General features: G+C 33.6%; 3 protein-coding genes across 3 annotated transcripts; 2 read left to right on the top strand and 1 right to left on the bottom strand.

The window, feature by feature from the left end:
- Nucleotides 1-270: 270 nt before the first annotated feature.
- Nucleotides 271-6,214, top strand: LOC137835859 (beta-galactosidase 1-like). The gene is made up of 19 exons (XM_068644590.1): nt 271-670; nt 805-900; nt 1,019-1,131; nt 1,213-1,279; nt 1,392-1,484; nt 1,585-1,728; nt 1,927-2,015; nt 2,129-2,234; nt 2,326-2,413; nt 2,847-2,965; nt 3,064-3,228; nt 3,490-3,668; nt 3,796-3,905; nt 4,062-4,171; nt 4,304-4,414; nt 4,488-4,598; nt 4,908-5,113; nt 5,192-5,522; nt 5,659-6,214. The coding sequence occupies exons 1-19, from the start codon at nt 506-508 to the stop codon at nt 5,767-5,769; spliced, it is 2,514 nt and encodes an 837-aa protein (XP_068500691.1). The 5' UTR covers nt 271-505; the 3' UTR covers nt 5,770-6,214.
- Nucleotides 6,215-8,092: 1,878 nt separating this feature from the next.
- Nucleotides 8,093-10,809, top strand: LOC137835858 (uncharacterized). Its single transcript, XM_068644589.1, has 6 exons — nt 8,093-8,607; nt 9,408-9,460; nt 9,926-10,013; nt 10,107-10,205; nt 10,399-10,523; nt 10,619-10,809. The coding sequence occupies exons 1-6, from the start codon at nt 8,182-8,184 to the stop codon at nt 10,653-10,655; spliced, it is 828 nt and encodes a 275-aa protein (XP_068500690.1). The 5' UTR covers nt 8,093-8,181; the 3' UTR covers nt 10,656-10,809.
- A 2,059-nt stretch (nt 10,810-12,868) lies between these two features.
- On the bottom strand, nt 12,869-19,125 carry LOC137835857 (WD-40 repeat-containing protein MSI4-like). Its single transcript, XM_068644588.1, has 15 exons — nt 18,883-19,125; nt 18,726-18,789; nt 18,554-18,640; nt 18,408-18,470; nt 17,072-17,137; nt 16,829-16,903; nt 16,653-16,728; nt 16,134-16,329; nt 15,654-15,735; nt 14,874-14,947; nt 14,572-14,683; nt 14,389-14,463; nt 13,834-13,913; nt 13,532-13,631; nt 12,869-13,241 (listed from the first exon to the last, which is right to left on the bottom strand). Exons 1-15 carry the CDS (start codon nt 18,999-19,001, stop codon nt 13,146-13,148), a joined length of 1,365 nt encoding a protein of 454 aa, XP_068500689.1. The 5' UTR covers nt 19,002-19,125; the 3' UTR covers nt 12,869-13,145.
- Nucleotides 19,126-21,365: the final 2,240 nt, after the last annotated feature.

Below are 21,365 nucleotides of genomic sequence, written 5' to 3'. Positions count from 1 at the left end.
TACCCCAAACACGCCTTTACCCATCTCTTCAATAAACATTCCACTAACCTCAAACAAATTACAGAGATTATTATTAGTAATTATTAATTATTAAAGCCAAGAAAAAATAAAAGTGAAAAATAAAAAAAAAAGATTGGTTCAAGCTTTGGTCCGCGTGAGGTGTGCGTAAGGACAAGTGTGTGGGTCCCAAAGCTCACTCAGAGTGGGTCCCACACTCTCTCCAAATCCAACCAGTTCACTGCTTAACTCATCCTTTAAAAGCAGTACCTTGAGTTCGTACCAAAACATCTTCAAATTAAAGTCACAGAGAAAATTGTAACTAATATTCACTCTCACTTATTTTAATTACTTTATTCTGATCATCATTTTGCAAAGAGGAAAGTAAGGAATAATAATAAGAGAGAGAGAAAGAAGGAACTAAAGCCACCAAAGTCACTTCCTTGTTACTTCCTTCTGTGGGCTTAGAATAGAATAATAACCAGTAGCATCAAGGTGGATCACTGTGATGTGCTTCAAGCTCAAAATGTGGAACCTGCTGCTGCTTCTTGTTTCTTCTCTCATTGCTTCTGCTGAGGCCTCAGTGTCCTATGACTCAAAGGCTATCACCATTAATGGCCAGAGAAGGATCCTCATTTCTGGATCCATTCATTACCCAAGGAGCACCCCTGAGGTATTGTTGTGTTATTAATGTTGTTACTCTCAAATGTGCTTCAGGGTCCTCATGTTTTCTTCTTTTTCTCAAATGGGTGGCTTAAAGTTTCTCCCTTTTTGCATTTTTAACTTGTGGGGTTTCTTTGTTTTCAGATGTGGCCAGATCTTATTCAGAAGGCCAAGGAGGGAGGGTTGGATGTTATTCAGACTTATGTTTTCTGGAACGGGCACGAGCCTTCACCTGGCCAGGTAACTCATAGTACTGAATATTGGCTTCTAGTTTTTCTTTCTTGCATTGCTGGGACACTGCACGTTGTAAATGAGAGTTGAGGAATAATCAATGTTGTTGCTTTGTTGATTGGTGCAGTATTATTTTGAGGGGAACTATGATCTGGTGAAGTTCATAAAGCTGGTGCAGCAAGCGGGCCTTTATGTTAATCTCAGGATTGGCCCTTATGTCTGTGCTGAGTGGAACTTTGGGTAGTGAACACGATCGTTGCAGAAATTTTGGTGCCTCTCAAATTAAAAATGTCTTAACATGTTTTTTTTATTGGTTTTCAGGGGTTTCCCTGTTTGGCTAAAGTACATTCCAGGAATCAGCTTCAGAACAGACAATGAACCTTTTAAGGTTAGATTCCAATCTTCCTTGATCCTTAAGAATTGGTAAATCTTCTCAAGCTTTTCTTTTTCACTGTGAGTACCTTCTAATTTCTTTTTGTTTTTGCACTGCTATAATGAAGTATCAAATGCAAAAATTTACCACCAAGATTGTTGATTTGATGAAAGCAGAGAGGTTATATGAGACTCAGGGAGGTCCAATAATTATGTCCCAGGTAATATGCTGTTAGTGTATCGTATATTTTACATTTTTTTTAGTGATTAGCTTTTTCATTCCTTAACACTGTTATCTTTACTACTGGTGTTTTTGTACAGATTGAAAATGAATATGGACCTATAGAGTATGAAATTGGTGGTGCTGGTAAAGCTTATACTAATTGGGCAGCAGATATGGCTATGGCACTTGGTACTGGGGTTCCATGGATCATGTGCAAGCAAGATGACACTCCTGATCCTCTTGTAAGTTTAGATGAAGTGTATTTTTTGAGAAAATGTTCTTATCTTGTGTAGACTCGTTTTTCTATTGTCCATAACTCTCATTTCTGGGAGGGAATACTAGACAGGATCATATTTGAAACTTCAATTTTTCTGTTCTTGATGTTTTCCTTTATGACTCCAACCATTCAGCTTCTAATATGAAATAAAAATGTTTCCCAGATTAACACTTGCAATGGCTTCTACTGTGATTATTTCTCTCCAAATAAGGCTTACAAGCCAAAGATGTGGACAGAAGCTTGGACTGGCTGGTATTGGTGCCTTGTTTCTTATTTTTTTTTTAGTTTCAATGAGAATAAGAAACATTCAAGCTATAGACATTGCATGATAATCCATTGCCTCTATTCATCTCTTGTGCTTGCAGGTTTACTGAGTTTGGAGGTCCGGTTCCTCATCGACCTGCTGAAGACTTGGCATTTTCAGTTGCAAGGTTTCTACAGAAAGGAGGATCATTCATAAACTATTACATGGTAACTTCATTCTTTATTGATTCTGATGTGTATGCTCATTGCTCACCCCTTTTAAATGTTCATCTAAGTACTTTTATTTTGTTCTTTTCAGTATCATGGGGGAACAAACTTCGGTCGAACTGCTGGTGGTCCCTTTATTGCAACAAGCTATGATTATGATGCACCACTTGATGAATATGGTAAGTGGAGAGGATTTAAAATACCTGATATGACCAATAAGTGCTGATATTATAATATACTTTTTCTGCTTTTTATGTAGGACCTACAGGGAATAAATATCAAAATATAATTTAGAAACGTCCTTTGTTCCTTAATTTTGTGAGTTATAACAAATTAGAACATGGCTGCTGTTCCTTTAATGTTATCCAAATATCCAAAGCAATTTTCTGTATTGGTAGTCCTGTGAATAATGAATCTGATTGGTACATTTTTATGTATTGGTTCTTGTTGATGTGTTGCTAAGAAAATGAAAATCTGGTACATTTAATTGGCAGTTAGGCCGGTACCAAATCTGTGAGTGGGTCCTTTTCCTTAGAGATGTACTATACGTGAAGAGCTTCAAATATTTGACAGTATACTTTTATTCTCATTTTTGTTTGTTCCTCTGTGCAGGTTTGCTCAGGCAACCAAAGTGGGGTCATCTGAAGGATTTACACAGAGCAATAAAACTGTGTGAACCAGCCTTAGTATCGGGAGATCCTACCGTAACAAAGATTGGAAACTATCAAGAGGTATTACTTGATTCTGTGATGTGAGGAGAGATTTATCAAGCCTATCTAAACTGCTTTGTAGCACAACTGAATTTCTATATTTCATCATTAATGTCCAGGCTCATGTGTTTAAATCAAAGTTGGGAGCTTGTGCTGCATTCCTTGCAAACTATAACCCAAAATCTTATGCAACAGTGGCATTTGGAAGTATGCATTACAACTTGCCTCCTTGGTCTATAAGCATTCTTCCTGACTGCAAGCACACTATTTATAACACTGCAAGGGTGAGAAAAAGGAAATTTATTTATTTCAAAAGATTAACTATGATAGGTGTAATTTGCAATGAAGATTTGGGGTACATAAGAACTTGGCCAAGCTCATTTGGTTGAGAGGATTTAGTAACCTTTTGTATTGCCTGAAAATCTGCTTTTTAATTTTCTGAAAACTGTCATATGTGAAAGGAAAAGAAGAAAAAAATGAGTTTTTTCTATAGTTTTTATGTGGTAGATTTCAACTAAACAAAAAATTCAAAAATATTTATACAGGTTGGTTCTCAGAGTGCCCAGATGAAGATGACTGCTGTTCCTATTCATGGCGGACTCTCTTGGCTATCATTCAATGAAGAAACGACTACTACTGATGATAGTTCCTTCACCATGACTGGCCTGTTAGAGCAGTTAAATACAACAAGAGATTTATCTGACTACTTGTGGTACTCTACAGAGTGAGTGATACAAGTCTGCACTCTGCTTCCATTTTTTTTAAATCTTTGGTTAGAACACAATTGATGAATCTTATTATCTGTTTTGTTTTTTCCACATCTTATACTTGCCTTGCTCCTGTTTTGCCAGTGTTGTGCTTGATCCCAATGAAGGATTTCTGATAAACGGAAAGGAACCTGTTCTTACTGTGTTTTCTGCTGGGCATGCTTTGCATGTTTTTATAAATGGTCAACTATCAGGTGAGGAGCATAGTGTGATGGCCTAAAGATTTCAGCATTACTTAATTTACAACTAATAAGAATTGTTTCAGTTATCTGCCTTCTTATACCATTTGACATTGGAAGTTAATAGTTTTCCAGTAGCTTTTTTATTGAGCCTGTTATTCTTTTGATCAGGAACTTCATACGGAAGCTTAAATTTTCCTAAACTAACATTTAGTGAAGGAGTGAAGCTCAGAGCCGGTGTTAACAAGATCTCTCTTCTAAGTGTTGCAGTTGGACTCCCGGTTCGCTCTCTCTCTCTCTTCTCTGTCACACTCAAAATAGATATTGTCAGATGCACCCTTGCACGTCACATTAAGCTGATTTTTCAGTATCATAAACTGTGGATTATGATCATGGCTATATTTGACATGCAGAATGTTGGTCCTCATTTCGAAACATGGAATGCCGGTGTTCTTGGCCCAATTTCATTAAGTGGTCTCAACGAAGGGAGAAGGGACTTGTCTTGGCAGAAATGGTCTTACAAGGTTCTTTCTCAAACAGTCACCACACTTTCTCTTGATTTTGCTTGAAGTTGATCTAACTATGTATTTTGTTTAGGTTGGTCTTAAAGGTGAAACCTTGAGTCTTCACTCTCTTAGTGGAAGTTCCTCAGTGGAGTGGATTCAGGGATCTTTAGTTTCTAGAAGACAGCCTTTGACTTGGTACAAAGTGAGTAATATATCACAGAACCTCTATAACCTTTTACAGTTAAACATATGTAGTGCAAAACCCTTTGAGCTGAACTTATTAGAGTATCTTGAAAATAGCTCATAACACTATCATGTATTTGATTCTATAAGAATAGTTTAGAGTACCTAAGATAATATTTCATGAGAGTGTTTTGTCTTTTGTATCACATCACATCAAATCAATTACTCTCTATTTTCTCTTTTTCTTCTTTTCTCTACTAAACCCCAAAATTTCAACAAACTTATTGGGAGGCTGGTCTTTAAAGAACAATCTCTTTTAACATTACAGACAACTTTCGATGCGCCGGCTGGGACTGCACCATTGGCTTTAGACATGGACAGCATGGGTAAAGGTCAAGTGTGGTTAAATGGACAGAATCTTGGCCGCTTCTGGCCTGCTTATAAAGCTGCCGGTGCCTGTGATCATTGTGACTATGCTGGAACTTATAATGAGAATAAATGCAGAAGTAATTGTGGCGAGGCCTCTCAAAGATGGTGAGTGAGAAATAAGTAACATGCCCTCAAGTTCTGTGTAATGCTGATGGCAAACTAATTACTGGTGGATAATTTCAGGTATCATGTTCCTCAGTCATGGCTAAAGCCTACAGGAAATTTATTGGTTGTGTTTGAAGAACTAGGTGGAGATCCCAATGGAATCTTTTTGGTTAGAAGGGATATAGATAGTGTGTGTGCTGATATCTATGAGTGGCAGCCTAACCTTATAAGCTATCAGATGCAAGTTGCTGGCAAACCACCTGTGAGACCAAAAGTTCATTTAACATGTAGCCCTGGACAGAAAATCTCATCAATCAAATTTGCCAGCTTTGGTACTCCAGTAGGTTCTTGTGGAAACTTCCATGAAGGAAGCTGTCATGCTCACAAGTCTTATGATGCCTTTGAAAGGGTATTGCCTTCTATTTTCTCTCTTTTGGAATGCTTTCTTAGTGGGTTTTTTTTGCTGCTAGTCAAATAATCCATTTATGATCATGGTGTTATTATTACTTGGTTGGTTCATTTCAAGGATAACTTTCTTGTTGCAGAATTGTGTTGGACAAAACTGGTGCACAGTAACAGTATCACCTGAAAATTTTGGAGGAGATCCATGCCCAAATGTCATGAAGAAACTCTCAGTAGAAGCCATTTGTACCTGATCATTTTAACCTCAGAAAATAAAAAGGACCAAGATTTAACTCTTCAGATTGATTTTTTCCCCACTATTCAATACAAGCCTTTTGGGTCAACCAAAGTCTACACTTCTGAATTCTGATCACCACAAGCATTATTAATTTGGCTTTACCAAGGTGAAGTTGCAGAAAACACAACACACCATGTGGTTGAAAGCCTGTAAAGATTGCTGAGATGATTTTGGATATGTGTATATATACTTGTGTGTTATACAAGGTGAAAGGTGAAGAATTGCTTTGTGCACGATGAGACCACACTGTCAACAGAATACATGTGCTAGTGTTTTAGACTTTTAGTGTGGAAGCCTCTTGCTTCCTGTAATATTATTTATCCACTGTAATCTGCATCCATTTATTTCCTGTAAGAAACTTCCCAAACACATCAAATTCAGTCATTTTTATTTCCTTATTACCTTATCCTTTTTTTGAGTTCTGATGGGCTTCACAACACCATATTGATTCTACCAAGGGAAATCACACGTACCATGTTTTTGGATTGATGAAAAACATTGGAATGAGATTGGATAATGTTAACTGCTATTACCAGAATTGTTTAAACTATGATTGAATGATGAAATTTGATAAAACATTATATAAAAGTGACAGTACTTTTTAGTGTATGCATTTCGCAGTTCATTGTACTCTTCAACAGTTATCAATAAACTGCAAAATTTCAATTCACATTCATGTTATCTCACTCACCTTAGTATTAAATGTCTAACATGCTTATCTTTAATTTATGAAGTGGAAGATAAGATAATGTTTTTAAAGAAAATGCAAAGTGTCAAAGGAGAAGTTTGGAATATTGTTGCTTTTTATTGAATGATTCTGTTCTGCTACAAATGCACGCATGGGACACTGATTTTTTTCTTTCATAGATCACATAATGAAGACCATTTTATTCGAATTCAAAAATACTAATTAAATTAGAATAATCTATTATGAATTGATTTACGTGCTTTATAGTAGTACATTGTAACACTTTAATCACTGCTGAATGTGAGAGAAGATAATCATGATGTTCTTTTCTACTTAAAAGGACTTCAGTGCAGAAGTGCTTTATCAGGCAATAACTATTATCAGTAAAATATAAACAACAGAAAAGCTATTGCCTTGGAGAGTTGTTTAATTTAAAGGGAACCCAACCATGCAAGTAAAGTGCTAATATATCTTCCAGGTCTAGTAATTTTATCTAAATTTGATTTTATTTCTTTATAAACACAACATAATTTCTTGCTATTCAACAGCCATTTTTCTGGTTTTTCTTCTTTTAATTTTCTAGGCAAAACACAATAGAAGAGGATCTCAAAATGATATTTTGTAGATATATTTTGTTTGGAGGATGTTCAATTCATTTTCTTATAAATTTCACTACAAGAAAATCATAAAATAGAAACTAATTTTATAAATTAAAATTAATTAGTTGTTATAGTAACTAAATTAGATACTATTTTAAAGACTAACAAAACTTTTGATTTTTAAATTGGTCTCTAATTAGCTACTAAGGTTTGAACTACCAATTATTTTGGATTTTAAATTTGGTAGCAAAACCTTAAGTAACTAATTAGATACCAAATTATAAACCATTTAAACTAAAAGTTTTTTTTAGTTTCTAAAATGGTCTCTAATTTAGTCACTGTAGCAACTAATTAATTTTGATCTCAAAAATTGGTTTCTATTTCATGGTTTTTTTTTTGTAGTGTTCTGATATTTTAGAATGACCCTTTCATTTCAATTATGCAACTAATGCAACAAGTACTAAATTCGTTGTTCTAAAAATGGGTTATTTTTAATCTATTTCTTAATACATAGTTTCGCAAAACTCTTTTGAATTTCTTTCATGTTATGACTGGTCAATGTGATAACGAATATAGTATCTCATTAGTTTCTCAGAAAAAGTCAATTTGGTCTCTAAATTTTGAACGGAAAAGATAAATAAAGTCAATAAAAACATAAATCACTTATAACATTTAAAAAACCGAAACATTGAACTGAAAGTCAAGATAATCTCTAAAACATATCAATCCAAAAAATAATGATTATCAACATCATAGAATTAATGAAAACGATGATGAATCTGATTAGAATCTTTTGGAAGGAAAAATAAATTACAGTCAACAATGTGACTTAATTAGAAATCATTAATAACCACCTACAATTTATACTATATCTTTATTAGTGCATAGTAGATCTATTAAACTCAAACAACCTGTCATTTATTTAAATGTAACTGAAATAAAATATTTTAAACAAAGTATAAAAAAGAGTTTCACCAAAAAGGAAGAGAGAAGAGTTCCAAAGAAAAAGAGTAAAGAGAAAATTGAAATAGAAAAAACAGAGTATATTATCTCTTTTTTCACTCTCTCTCTCTGCATTTTCATGGAGCCTCCACCTTCATATTCGTATTCCCCATTCTCATTCTCTGTTGAGCGCCACCCACAAGTACAAATGCACGATCCTATTCTTTTCTTCCTCTTCTTCGCATCCCTCTCTTCCATTCTCTTCCTCTCTTTCTCTCTCTTCAAACGTTTCTCCAAAAGGCAACACCACACTGCTCAAGTTCCAACCTTGTTGCCACCCCAACATGCCCCCAAGAAGAAGAAGAAGAAGCCTAAGAAGAAGAGGACCGATACTCAAACCCCAGTTGAAGAGAATACCGATTCGAGCTCGGAATCGGCGCTCCGACTTGAATCGGCCTCCTACTACCCGTTCACGTCTTCCAGCAGCTTTATGCAGAGAAAGATCAAACAGCAGTACGATGAACTTGTCAAATGCAACCACTTGAAGAAACTGACACTGCCGCAGGTTTTTCTTTCTTCAATTTTCGATTTTTGTTTAGTTCGTTTACGTTTTTGTTTTTCATTAATTTCCTATGTTGTCTTTAAAGTGATGGAAATGTGCTGTTTTTAAATAAAGGGGAAGAACAGTTGCTGGTAACTTAGCCACCAGCTTAGTGTTTTTTGTTTATGTTTGAGACTGTTATTTTTTTTTAGTTCTTCCTCCTGAACTGCATAATGTCTTGTAGTCTATAAAAATGGAAATGAGGGTTTGGATTTTACATCTGGGAGTGGTGTTTATGTGTTAGTGAGCAGGGTGATTTCTATAGATTGATGAAATCGTGCAATTAATATTTTGGTAGTTTTGAAATAATTTGAATTCAACTAGTAAATGTAATTCAGGAAGATATGTGGTGCAGGCACTGGCAACCTACTCACCTTTTGTATATATGTTGGATAAGCTGTTTTTGGAAATATATAGAAATTTGTTAGGAAACAAGATTACATCTATTCAGTGATCAAGAATGATAATACTGTCTATCTCTACCACATGACTTGCCAAACGATTTTGTGGATGTGAAAAGAGTTTTCTTAAGTCTTAACTCTTATGTTGATGGCAAAGTGCAATTTCTTTGGTAATTTCCATTTTATATTTCACATTCAGAGGTTGCTTTTGTTTTAAGGATCATGAATGGTCTTTTCTTTTTTATGATACTTAGGAATTTCAACCCACTATTGTTCAGTGTAATTCTCATTCAAAGATACAAGTGTCAAATTTTTTGTTATGTGAACACCTTACAAATTTAATCCTTATCCTATGTAATGCAGGTTGTACATTTTGCTAATAGTCTGGTTGACGCTAGAAATGAACTTCAGCACAAGTATGTACAAACTTATTATAAAGCACTTGATGTTTTCTTTTCTTTTTGGTCCCCTCTCTCCCTGCACATGCAGGTGTACTTGTGGAAACTTATTTGGCACTGGAACTTTCTATCTGCCTTTCAGAAATATGCTAGCATGACATTTGTGACCCATTTGTTTATTTTGGAGATTTCAGCTGAAGGAATTAGTCAGGACTTTGGAACAGTTATAGCAGTTAGTTAATTGATAGGGATTAGGTACATGTAGGAAGACGGGTCATTCTGCATTTTTAGCATTTGAGAATAGAGAAAGTGCTCAACTGTGAAAGGGCAAAACCCCTGGAGGAGAGTTTTTTTCTGTGTTTTGCTTGTTTGAGTTTAGAAATAAAAGTTTTTCCTTTCTTTTCATTACTTTCTTATTCTAGGACTAACACCAAAAAATATGCTGTACTGTTCTGATTCTTTCACGTTCTCTTATTTTAACAGAGCTGATGTGATTCAACGTAAGTTTGTAATAACGAAGGCTTTACTATGCAAGGCAGATAGATCTTCTTTTGATCGCCTTCATCAACAGGTTGGTTAGATAATAGTATGTTGTTAAGGAAACTTTCAGGCCATCAAGCTAAGATTGCAGACACATTTGACCATCTAATTTTTAATATTTCAGATATACAAGCTAGAATTAGAGCAAAAACGTTTAGAAGAGGACGCCTTTGTTTATAACTCACTTCAACAACAGCTTAAACTCTCACCAGCATACCAAAAGGTATTTTCTTTATTTGATGCCTTTCTACGAGGATCGATGAACATCTTCTCTTTATATTTATTCCAAAAATATGTAGAGTTACCCTGAAACACTACTTGTTCACACGGTTGTTGGATTTCTCCCAGCTTGCTTTTCATCAGTTCATGAAAAATTTCATGTATTATGATATGCTAACTATAACCTTTTTATGAAGATGCTTGAACTTGGAGCTTGCATGGAAAAGGAAAAAGCAAGTGGACTAGGAGAGAACAGAGATGATGATTTTGCTGACATTTCTTTTGAAGAATTATTAGCACGGGAGAAGAAAGATTCGTTTTGGTTAGTTTCATTTTGCTCTTTCTCCCTTGCATTTTTTCTTGGAGGAGAAGGTTAGGCTTCAAGTCACCAATAACCACTTTTCTTGGTTTGCACAGGCAAAAAAATGGGAAATCAAGATTATGCTCCAGCTAATAACTATTAGTTTGGCTAACTATAACCTGCTGAGTTAGTATAGTATGTACATCCAATACCTGCAGTAGTGTATTGTCACAGGAATGTTGTTTTTGGTTCTTTGCCTGTGGCATTTTTGGTTGTTAATGGAATATAGATGATACAACTTTGAGTTTGTTTTAGGAATTCAGTTATATTGAAATTAATGATCAGACTTAAGAAACAAGTAAACAGTGGTTGAAACTAACACAGTCACCAATTGTGTTAAGATAAACAACAGTTGTAAAACAAAGATGTATTTGGATTATTGATGGTAAGATAAACAGCCCATAGCACAGAGCTCCCATATGAAAGATTGCCTTGCCTTGCCCATTGTGTTTAGATTTTCAATGGGTATAAGTTGTGGATATTTTGGCCTGATGGCAGCGATTGAAAACAATCCTAACCCTAAACAAAGATTGATGGCATATACCTAACATTGGTCCCAAAAGAGCTGCACATGATTTATGTGCATAACAAAAAGTGGGGCATTGCAGTCTGCATCCCAATGAAAGAGTCAAATGACAAACCTCTCATTGAAAAATTACATATATATTTCTGGATCTGGTAAATACCTTTCAGACATGACCATACATACATTCTACAATGCACATTCTGGGATTTTTCTAGATCCAGAAAATGCATTTTGGAATTTTCATTCTGGGAACACATTCCAAAATATACAAATTCAAAATGTGTTTATACATTTCAGGATTTTTATTCTATAATGTATTTTTGAATTCATAATGCATACTTTAGAAAGTATTTTTGAAGTTAGAAATGCATTTTAGAGTGTGTATCCCATAAATGTATTAATAATACATTCCAGAGTGTGCATCCCATAAATGTATTAATTCATTTCTGAATCTAAAAATATATTTTAGGATGTCCAATTCGGAATACATATTTTTGAAGGATAAAATTGAACCCAAAAGTGATCATACCAAGTTAAAAAGTTTCTGTTTAATGTTAGCAAAAACTGGCCTTTTCTTTTTGTAACCTATAAAATTGTTAGGCACCTCTACTTCATTCCATACATTTTATTTAGATGAATGGGAGGTGTCCAAGAACTTCATGGGATGCATCAAAACAACCTCAAAAAAATGTAATATAGCCTAAAAATATGTGAAGTGGTAAAAGTCATGACAGAAAGTGCAACTGAAGAGCACTTGAAAGGCACCCCAAAGTCCACAACTCACAAGCTATCTAAAGTTCAATTTATTAATAACCCAAATTAAATTTAAAAGCTCAAACTGAAGTTCAACTACAAATTAACCTGTTAAACAAGCTAAACTTAACATCAATAAATTCATCTCACCAACTCGTGAATTGATTTATAAAGGGAACAAAATACATAATACTCTACAAGTTATACTAATTATGACACAATGAATGATTTTATATGGAATATAACTTTTATCTAAGGGTTAAACTATAAATATCTTATAAACTCAAATTACACTTTTATGAAAGTATCAAATTACACTACAAAATATTCAGACTGTCCCAAAAGATTTATATAAACCGTAAGTTTTAACCGTCTAAACATTAAGTTATAAATTCATAATTATTTATCATCTTAAATAAGTTAGGTTTTAATAAAATTAAAGAATTCAAAATATGTAATTAAGTAATGTTATTTTAGACATTATTTGTTCTTCAGACCTCAAATTAATTAAGATAGTTCCATCACGGTTTTATTTATTCTTGAAATGTGCTTCGATAAATTTCGAAAAAAAGACATACAAAATGACACTGACCTTAATTTTTAAACAATATAAAACTATATAAGTACCGGAACACTTGTAACAATTAAACAATAATAAAAAATGGTGAAACAGTTCATATTTTAATAAACTTTAAAAAATATATAATAGGCCAATCTTTATCAATAAGGATGAAACATCAAAATTACAAAATTTTACACATGCAAGTATGTGTTGAGTTTATATTTTTCCTTACTCAATTTTTTTAATTATAGCACTTTAAAACCCAGCTACCAAACTTACTTTTATAGCTAATATACTCAAACCAAAAATAATACATTTATCAAATGATAAACTCATTCACTGGGCTAAATGCAATTCAAACCTAAAGGCCACCTGAAATTTATCGCAGCAGGTATTCAACTTATTTCAAAGGATAAAGTTTTTTCAATCAAAAGTATAATTTCATTTTAAAAATTCATACAAAAGTTAAAAGTTAATATCAAATATTAATTACTGAACTAAAAGAACAATTTAGATTCAAGAACATGAAATACAGGAAACTAAATTCCATCCTAAAAATCATATATACCTTCTATTCCAAGCAAAAGATGCAGATCTGTTTTGCTTGGATAGATAGATGAACTATAAATTAAAACTAAAGAACAGAACATCAAAGTTTTTACACTGATATTTTTCTTGTAACCTAAGAACGATTAGCATTTTACTTAATCCTGGTGTTTATTGCTAACAGTTTTAGGAAATGTCATGAGTTGCATCCAAAAATATGAGATCTGAACTTATCCAGCTCAGTGAGCACCTCCTCCTCTGGTCGATATATGAGATCCATCATCCGCCATATCTGCATCATAAAAAGTTAGGAAAAAGACAGAAAATTATAGGTTATAATAGACAATAATGACCAAAACATTTTATATCAGAAATATCAGAAAGTACTTTCATATCTCTCCAATTCTTTTTCACGTAATAATTAAACCAAGAAATTCACAAGAACAGTCAGAAACTCATTACTTAATACAAGTAAAACAAAGGAGTATAACAAGATTTGGCCAAAATCAACCCCAATTGTTCCACATTCTGTTATAGGCGAGAAATCTTTCTAACCCAAGGATAAAATAAACTTGTGTTTACCTGTAAGGTGCCACCTCCACCGCTACTTTCACAATCGTCAGAGACACTAACAACTGTCCACGGATCAGATGCACTCCAGTGGAAGTCAACAACCTTATCCCTGAAAGCACAAGCACACCGTATTGAACACTTCTTAATAAAATCCATCACCAGCCATTTATTACATCACGGCAAAAGTACAATATTATGCAATTGAACAGTCCAAGTTGTAACAAAAAACTCCAACCAGTTAAACATAAGGTTGAATTCCTATGAACTTAATAAAGAAATGAATGCACGCAACCACTCAATATTATACATACCTATGCCCAGCATGTCGAAAGAATAAACCAGGGGGGGTATTTGATAATTTTGAACCAGCAGAATCTGTTGTTTTACCAACCTAGAAGTGGCAAATTTTTAGCTTTACACCAAAAAAAATTTAGATAACAAAAACAATCATGCAATATAAGGAAAAAATCTGACATCAATGAAATAAATCATAAAAATGGAATTAGTGATAAGATGGCTATAAGCTAGCCCATCAAACCTGATCTTCATAATTTAGAAAGTAAATTATCATGATCATAGGACCAGCCGTGCTGTAAAATAAAAAATAGATAGCCGAGAATGATTCTTTCAAATATTTTTGACAAGCAGCCTTTAGATCTATTATATTTCCTGGAATGGCTCAAACAATTCATTGATAAACAATAACAAAAAGGTTTTTGTGATCAGATTTTCCAGTAGCTCTGGCACTCCAATAAAATTTTGAAGTCCATAATATCTATATTGATCAGTATTCTATACGCAATTCACATTTAATAAAAGGGGAGGCATGATACAACAAGGTCTGACTTTAAATTTTGAGTTTAAACCTTTTCATGGTCCCAGATATTCAAAATACCATCTTCAGCAGCACTACCAAATACAGATGCCTTGTCAGGACTCCACTGAAACAGAAGAAAAATGTAGGTTGAAAAGCGCTAGATTAAAATGCCCATAACTGACGTGCAATTAAAACATCAATTAAAATAAACAAGGCGGAATCTCCCAGCCACCTGTACACAGAGAACTGCTGCTTCATGACCTTCAAATTTATAAACAGGCGATCCAACTCCACTACTTTTAAGTTTTCGACGATCAAACATGTGGACTGTATTATCGGCAGAACTGAATCCAAAGAAACAAAAGTTAGAACAAGGATTCAGAAGGCGAATAAACTGTTTTGGTAGCTAAATAAAAGCACCTGAATTTTAACTTCTAAGTTAAACCTATTAAAAGCATTGAGAACTTAAAAAGATAGCTAAGAAAAATCAGAACTTAATTCACATTAATTCCAATAGTTGGGGGAAGGGGATACCCAGTTAGTATAAAATTTAAGTCATGAGGACTCCAATCAACACAATGAAGATCTCCATTATGCGCCTTGTCAACCTGCACAAAAAGATAACCATGGGATAAAAGGATGAACATGTAAGTTCAAATCTAAATATAAATGTTTCATGACAGCAATTGAAAGAAAAAAACAAATATCAAACCCAAATGAGATTTATGAGAACCATATTCCAAAAATCCAAATGGTAAGAAAACCTCAAATAAAACATAAGTTGTACTGAAGTCATTTTCTTCTTAGAAGAAATATTAGTAATGGTAACAAAAAATCTCTACACTTGGACCACTAAAGAGTAGGTTCATATTCAAAAGAACTTAATTCATTATGCAATTCAAACTCCACAAGTGATAGGATGCTTATGATTATTAAAATGTGAGTTTATATCTAAACTTGCTAAATTAGTAGACTCTTATAAAACATTAGAATGTGGCCTTAAGATTAACTTAATCTCGTAACTGCCTTGTAAGGTGAGATTACATTCCATTTATATACTCTATTTTAGTCATTTCACTCGTCTATGTGGGGACTAAACCATCACCACCATAAACATTGCAATTTAGACAAGCCCCAAAAATGTCGTAACTTTAGGTGGAGTAGGAGTACCTACAATTAAGGTGACTTTTCAACAATGATGATGCCAAACTAAGAATATTTCTCTTCACTTCTTGACTTATTTCAGCTATTAACATTTGGTTTTTGAAACATGAAGAAAACAGCAATAATGCAGATGAACTGAAAAAATTAAACCTTAACAACTGGAACAGATCCAACTCGTGCATCCCATAGTATAAGACGAGAATCATCACCTACACTACAGAACTCCTGTGCACTACAATTCATAGTCACAAAAAATATCAGAAAAACAATATAACAACAAAGGAGAATATGATATGGAAATCAGCAAGTCAATCCATTAATATTTGACTTGTATCCAAAACAAAGTTTGAAATTGAAATATTACAGTTCAATTTTTTATCAACTTACAACTCAAGACTCCCTTCAGTATAACAAACCGAATATGATTAAGACAGTAAATTCTATCACAACAAAATAAATTAAAAATAAAATGACCAAAATTATTATTTTAGTAACAATAAATAACAGCAAACAAATAAACTACTGAAAATACATACCACACGATAAGATATTTTACCAAATTTGATCATAATAATTCTGATTCAGGTAAACAGGCATTGACACAAGTATGATTGCAGCAAAAAAAACTACCTTGATGGGCAAAATTGCACATCTTCAACAGTGTCCGTATGACCCTTGTAGATGCCCCTTGGTCCAATAGTAGGGTTTTCTGTAGCTTTTGCAGTATTGCCCCCACTTTTAGAGCCCTGTTTAACAGTGGGTTCTTCTACAGCTAAAGTTGAAATATGATCATGAACACTCCATAAAACCACACACTTGTCCTTCCCTGCCATAATGAATTCAAACAAAATTAACAAAAATCCAATGTCCATAAGCAGTAAATAACCCAGAAAGGGTAAGGACAATACCATTTGCTTTTGGTGGGGAGGAAATTAACAGATAAAGTTTAATATTGTAGGAGCAACATTAACAACCAGACAAGATTACAACCAATAATAAAAATGTCTCTGTGGTTTTATATTGATAACTGCAAATTTTGGGATGACTTATTTTTCTCAGATCCCAAAAAGCTAATGCTTGAGAAAGAAATTTAAACCAGTGCAAAACTAACATCTTTTATGATAAGAAAGCAAAAAAACAGACTCCAACCTCCAGAAAGTACAAAGGGTTCAGATGGGCACATTGCCAAAGCAAATTCAGCATTATCCTTATGGCCAGTTAATACCTGCAAAAAGGTATAGCTTATGTTTCAGGTGCCTGATTTATGAATAAAGAGGTGTGGAAGAACCAAATTATTTAAAGAAATAAGATGTATGAAAATAAACCAGGTCAGGACGGGAAGTGGCAGCCCCCAGAACAGCATTGCGATTAGGTTGAGCTTCAACATCCCAAATAAATACCTGTTTTATAATATATAAAATTATAATTCAGTTATCAGACTTGGATAAGTTCATTAACCACAAAAGTTGAGGATAAAATTTAAAGGTAATTTTTTTTTTTCAAAATCATGACATAATGGTATTCGAATTTTACAGGGAAAAGGAAACATAAAAAATTCATTGCTTAACCTCAGGACTATCGGTGTGAGTAGCTACTATATGACTTTTTTGTGGAAATTCCCTGATTCTATTGACCTGAAAAAAAAAGTAAACCAATGCTCAAGTAAATTAGAAATAAACTCCATGGATTGCATTAACAGGGTTTAAAATAGCGTTCTATAGCAACAGAGCAGTCCCAGCATGCTATAGGAGCTGTTGTCTTGTACCAGAGCAGTTTAATATAACAGTCGTAGTTATAGTAGTTAGTATCTTACTATTCACGATACGTATCGTACGAAACGATATGGTTTCACCCTCCCACGATACGAATCGTGTGAAGAATCTTTTTCGTCCCTGAATCTTAGTTGTATTATGCGATTCGCACAAAGAATCGCTGAATCCCGAAACGAAACAATTCCGTATTGTGTGAATCGGTGTGGATTTTAAAAAATGAGTAAATAAAAAAAGATAGACATAATTTGTTTAATAACATGTATGCACCATAGGAGTTGTTTTGGTGAAATTGTGTGGTGTATATATATATATATATATATATATATATATATATATATATATATATATATATATATATATATATATATATATATATATATATATATAATTTATTGTATCTTGCATGTATTCATATCTTATATATTTAAGTATATATTACATTTTTTAATGTTTATGAATCTTAAGATTTACGATTCATAATATCAGCTCTCCGATACACTACTTGTATCTCGATTCTACTACCAGATAGCAGGTTGAACAGTGGCCATAGCAGAACTAAGTGGTGCTATGTATTGATTCCCAAAAAACTCTCCAAACAAAGGCAGTAGGGCCTTTTGGGATTTCAATTGTCAAAAATGAAACCTACAGCTGTAATAGTAATGAAAATAATAAAGAAACCTAATGTTTAGAAGATGATGATTTATAATAAATTATTCCTAATATATTGTATTTGATTTTTTATGGTATTTACTTATCTGTTTTTGTTCAGACACCTATGACTTTTACTGTTAATTATGAATGGTCATCATTGCCTGTCAGTTATTTTTGTGATTTTGGAGAATTTATACGCATATAGCATAATATAATCAATATAAACAAAATATCCTTACCAAAAACATATAAACAAAATTAAGAATATAAACATTATACCAATAACATGGTGATCCAAAAAGAATACATGATATAAAACAATATAAAAGATATTCAAATTTGCGTTATTGATTTAAAATAGTGATTGCAAATGGCTGAGCCTGAGTGGTAACAAGGCATTTATGAGCGCATAAATACGTCTGAAAGGAGAAACTATACCTAAACAAAAAGTGTGGCTCCCATGAGCCAGTAAGAAGCATACCTCGCCAGGATGCAGTATAGTTTTGAACTTCTTGACAAAAGGAGACCGTGATTCTTCGTTAAACTGAAAGACGGAACCAAAAAAAGGTAAATTGGGAAGAAATGAAAACGAAATGCAAATGGAACGACAACAGCAATGGAGATGACCTGAGAGATGTGCTCAGCAGCAGCAACCCTGGGCTTGACAACCTCGCAGTTGGCTATAACGAGAGTGTTGGGAACACTTCCATCAGTCTGGGAAGAACAAAAGACGAAGCAATAAGACAAACAACAGAAAACCGTTGAAATGGAAATGTAAAAGCAAAGGAAGGGAGAAAACCTGCTCGGAGAGATAGAGCCGGTGACGGTTCTTGTAAGTTGCTTGCTCCAGTTGAGGACCCCATCTGCAATGAAACGACACCGCATAATTGATCAAAATCGTTTTGGAAAATGGAAAACCCTAAACACAGAGAGAGAGAGAGAGAGAGAGAGAGAACCTGCAAGAAAGAGAAGGCCAAACGAGGTTGTGGTTGGCGAGCCAATCGTAGAGAACAGGAACAAGAGACTTCCACTGTGTGTACCTCTCTTCTACCCTCTCTTTCTCCTTCTCCTTCATCTCCGTTACAAATCTCTGTAATGGTTTTCAAGAGAAAACACTAACATAACACAGTTTTGTTCCCAATGCTTTCAAGTTCCCGCCATTTTTTCCTTTCTCTTCTCTCTCTCTCTCTCTCTCTCTCTCTCTTTCTCTCTCTCTCTCTCTATATATATATATATATATATTGTACGGAAATTTGTACTTCCACTCACTCATTCATATGGCATTTCTCCAAATTTGTATATAAATGTTTTTAATTAACAAATCCTGAGAAAAATGTGTGTTTTGCTTTTTAGACAACATTTCAGTTAAGATGTCTGAAAGAAAGGAAAAATATATAAATAAAGATTGTTTATTGAAAAAATACAGAATATTACGAATGTTATTTTATTTAGTTATCCTATGGTAAAAACTGTTTTAAAAGTATAACAATATCGTAATTAATTATGAACTTGATTAACTATTACAACTGTAATCCTAAAAACTAACACACAATACTATGATTAAAATAGTTAATTATATTAAATGTTATGTTACTGATATCCTAATACCTAGATGTCGTCATAAAACAAAAATTACTTGTAAAAAAAATAATGCAACTCATGAAAAAACTAAACGATGGAGAAGTGTCTTCATGATCGGAGTTTTTGTTGGTGATCGGCGGAAGCACAATGGATTGTTTATGGTCAAGGCCTTCCTAAGAAGTTTGGTGGCCTTGGAGGTGAATGCTAGGCAGGGAATGAGAATGGTGAGGTCATCTCTTTTTAGTAGTGTATAATTTTGAAAATCAATCATCTAACCTTGAGAGGTTTTTGACAAAAAGTGAAATTGGCTCAAATATGGCAACAGTGCACTATTATATTAATTATGTAAAATCAAGAGCCAAGACACTCCTTAAATAGCAATGGAGGCTGGTTTACACAAGGCAAAAAGAGAGAGAAATTCAAAGCTAATATAAAATAAGTGGCGCCTAAAAATTGAGCACATGGGAGGTATGTTCTAGAATTTAGCATGTGCAACGAGTTCTATAACTTGCGCTCCTCTTTGGGCTAGCTTGGACCGGCCTAAGTTTCATTAAGAGTTTAGGAAACTCTAATTAAACTTGGGTTGGTATTTTAGGTACCAATTGTCATTTGTAACAAAATTACAAAAAGAAATATTCTATGTTAATTTTGACAAGAATTTTAAAAGCTATTATACACTAGGGACTATGGCGTCTTTGAGCATGTATAGGTATGTCTCTCTGCCATCCGTGGCAGTGTTCCAATCCTCTTAAAGCTTATTAGCCATGGCCCTAGTGATTGGCCCAATATGACATGTTGTTGGGCTTTCAATTAAAGTGGTGTTTGGGCCTCTTCCATCACTAAAAATACACGCAATGACCAAAACTTGTATGTTAATTAAAGTTAGGATATTTAAGATAAAAATTACTAAATGAAATAAAAATAGTTAAAAAATATTTTTATTGTTTATAAACAAGAACGGAAAGAGTATAGCAAGTTGCCCATTCAGAAAAAATTGAAGGAGAAGTACAAGTAATCTATTAAAATGACATAAACTTTATGTTGAAAAAAATTGTTATCTAAAAATCAAGTATTATCTTTTTTTATCTATGTACTAGCGAAACACAGACAGAGGCACGTATCCGCATTTTTTTAATTTTTATATAATTATGTTTAATAGTAAAATTGAATAAACAATATTATTATTCACATATCACATTTATATTATTAGTAAAAGTGAAAAAAAATACAAAATAATTATTAGTGTATAGTACTTGCTCTTAAGCAAACATCATTCACCTTTCCCACCCTCTCCTTTTCCACCCTCTCCTTCAACATTATTTTGTTAATTTTATTACTTACATTCTCGTTGTTAACATGAATCAAAGTTTTAGAATGGAGTTCCCCTGAACCAAAAGTTTGGTCTTCTCACATTCCCCATTCCTTCCACTGGAAGGATGCACATTCATCACACGTGATTACAAAATAATAATCTCAAAATATATAGGAACACACAATTCTTCAAATGAGACCTAAGGAAAAACCCATTTAATGATAAAAGCAATGCCCAAAGAGAATCATTATTGTTATTGTTTTGTTGAGTTTCTTTACACTACAAACTCCTAGAAGTATCGATCTTTTCGACCATGTAACTCTTGCACCCTATTAAGGAAAATTGTGACCGTCCATTTTCAACAGCATCAGCGGCCCCAATTACCCCAACATAATATACTTTATAATTGAAAAACAAAACTTATTGATTGATTTCGTGGGTCCTGGAACAAGAGTGCGACTTTTGGTAATTTTTTGAATACGACAATAGAAAGTTTGATGGGATAAAAGTGAAGATAAAAAAAAAAAGATGATAGAAAGTTTGATT

The sequence above is a fragment of the Phaseolus vulgaris genome, chromosome 5 (genome assembly GCF_000499845.2).
Source record: "Phaseolus vulgaris cultivar G19833 chromosome 5, P. vulgaris v2.0, whole genome shotgun sequence".
In the NCBI taxonomy this organism is placed as follows: Eukaryota; Viridiplantae; Streptophyta; class Magnoliopsida; order Fabales; family Fabaceae; genus Phaseolus; species Phaseolus vulgaris.
Note: the sequence above shows the minus strand (reverse complement) of the source record. Positions and strands in the feature narration are given on the sequence as shown.

Excerpts from the sequence above, each read along its gene's own strand:
- LOC137835859 (XM_068644590.1), top strand. The coding sequence starts at position 506 with ATGTGCTTCAAGCTCAAAATGTGGAACCTGCTGCTGCTTCTTGTTTCT. Across the intron at positions 1,280-1,391 it reads CAGACAATGAACCTTTTAAG|TATCAAATGCAAAAATTTAC; the intron begins GTTAGATTCCAA and ends GCTATAATGAAG. Across the intron at positions 2,235-2,325 it reads CATTCATAAACTATTACATG|TATCATGGGGGAACAAACTT; the intron begins GTAACTTCATTC and ends TGTTCTTTTCAG.
- LOC137835858 (XM_068644589.1), top strand. The coding sequence starts at position 8,182 with ATGGAGCCTCCACCTTCATATTCGTATTCCCCATTCTCATTCTCTGTT. Across the intron at positions 8,608-9,407 it reads AGAAACTGACACTGCCGCAG|GTTGTACATTTTGCTAATAG; the intron begins GTTTTTCTTTCT and ends TATGTAATGCAG. Across the intron at positions 10,524-10,618 it reads GAGAAGAAAGATTCGTTTTG|GCAAAAAAATGGGAAATCAA; the intron begins GTTAGTTTCATT and ends TGGTTTGCACAG.
- LOC137835857 (XM_068644588.1), bottom strand. The coding sequence starts at position 19,001 with ATGAAGGAGAAGGAGAAAGAGAGGGTAGAAGAGAGGTACACACAGTGG. Across the intron at positions 15,736-16,133 it reads GTGCAATTTTGCCCATCAAG|TGCACAGGAGTTCTGTAGTG; the intron begins GTAGTTTTTTTT and ends TATGAATTGTAG. Across the intron at positions 13,914-14,388 it reads ATATCTGGGACCATGAAAAG|GTTGGTAAAACAACAGATTC; the intron begins GTTTAAACTCAA and ends TGCCACTTCTAG.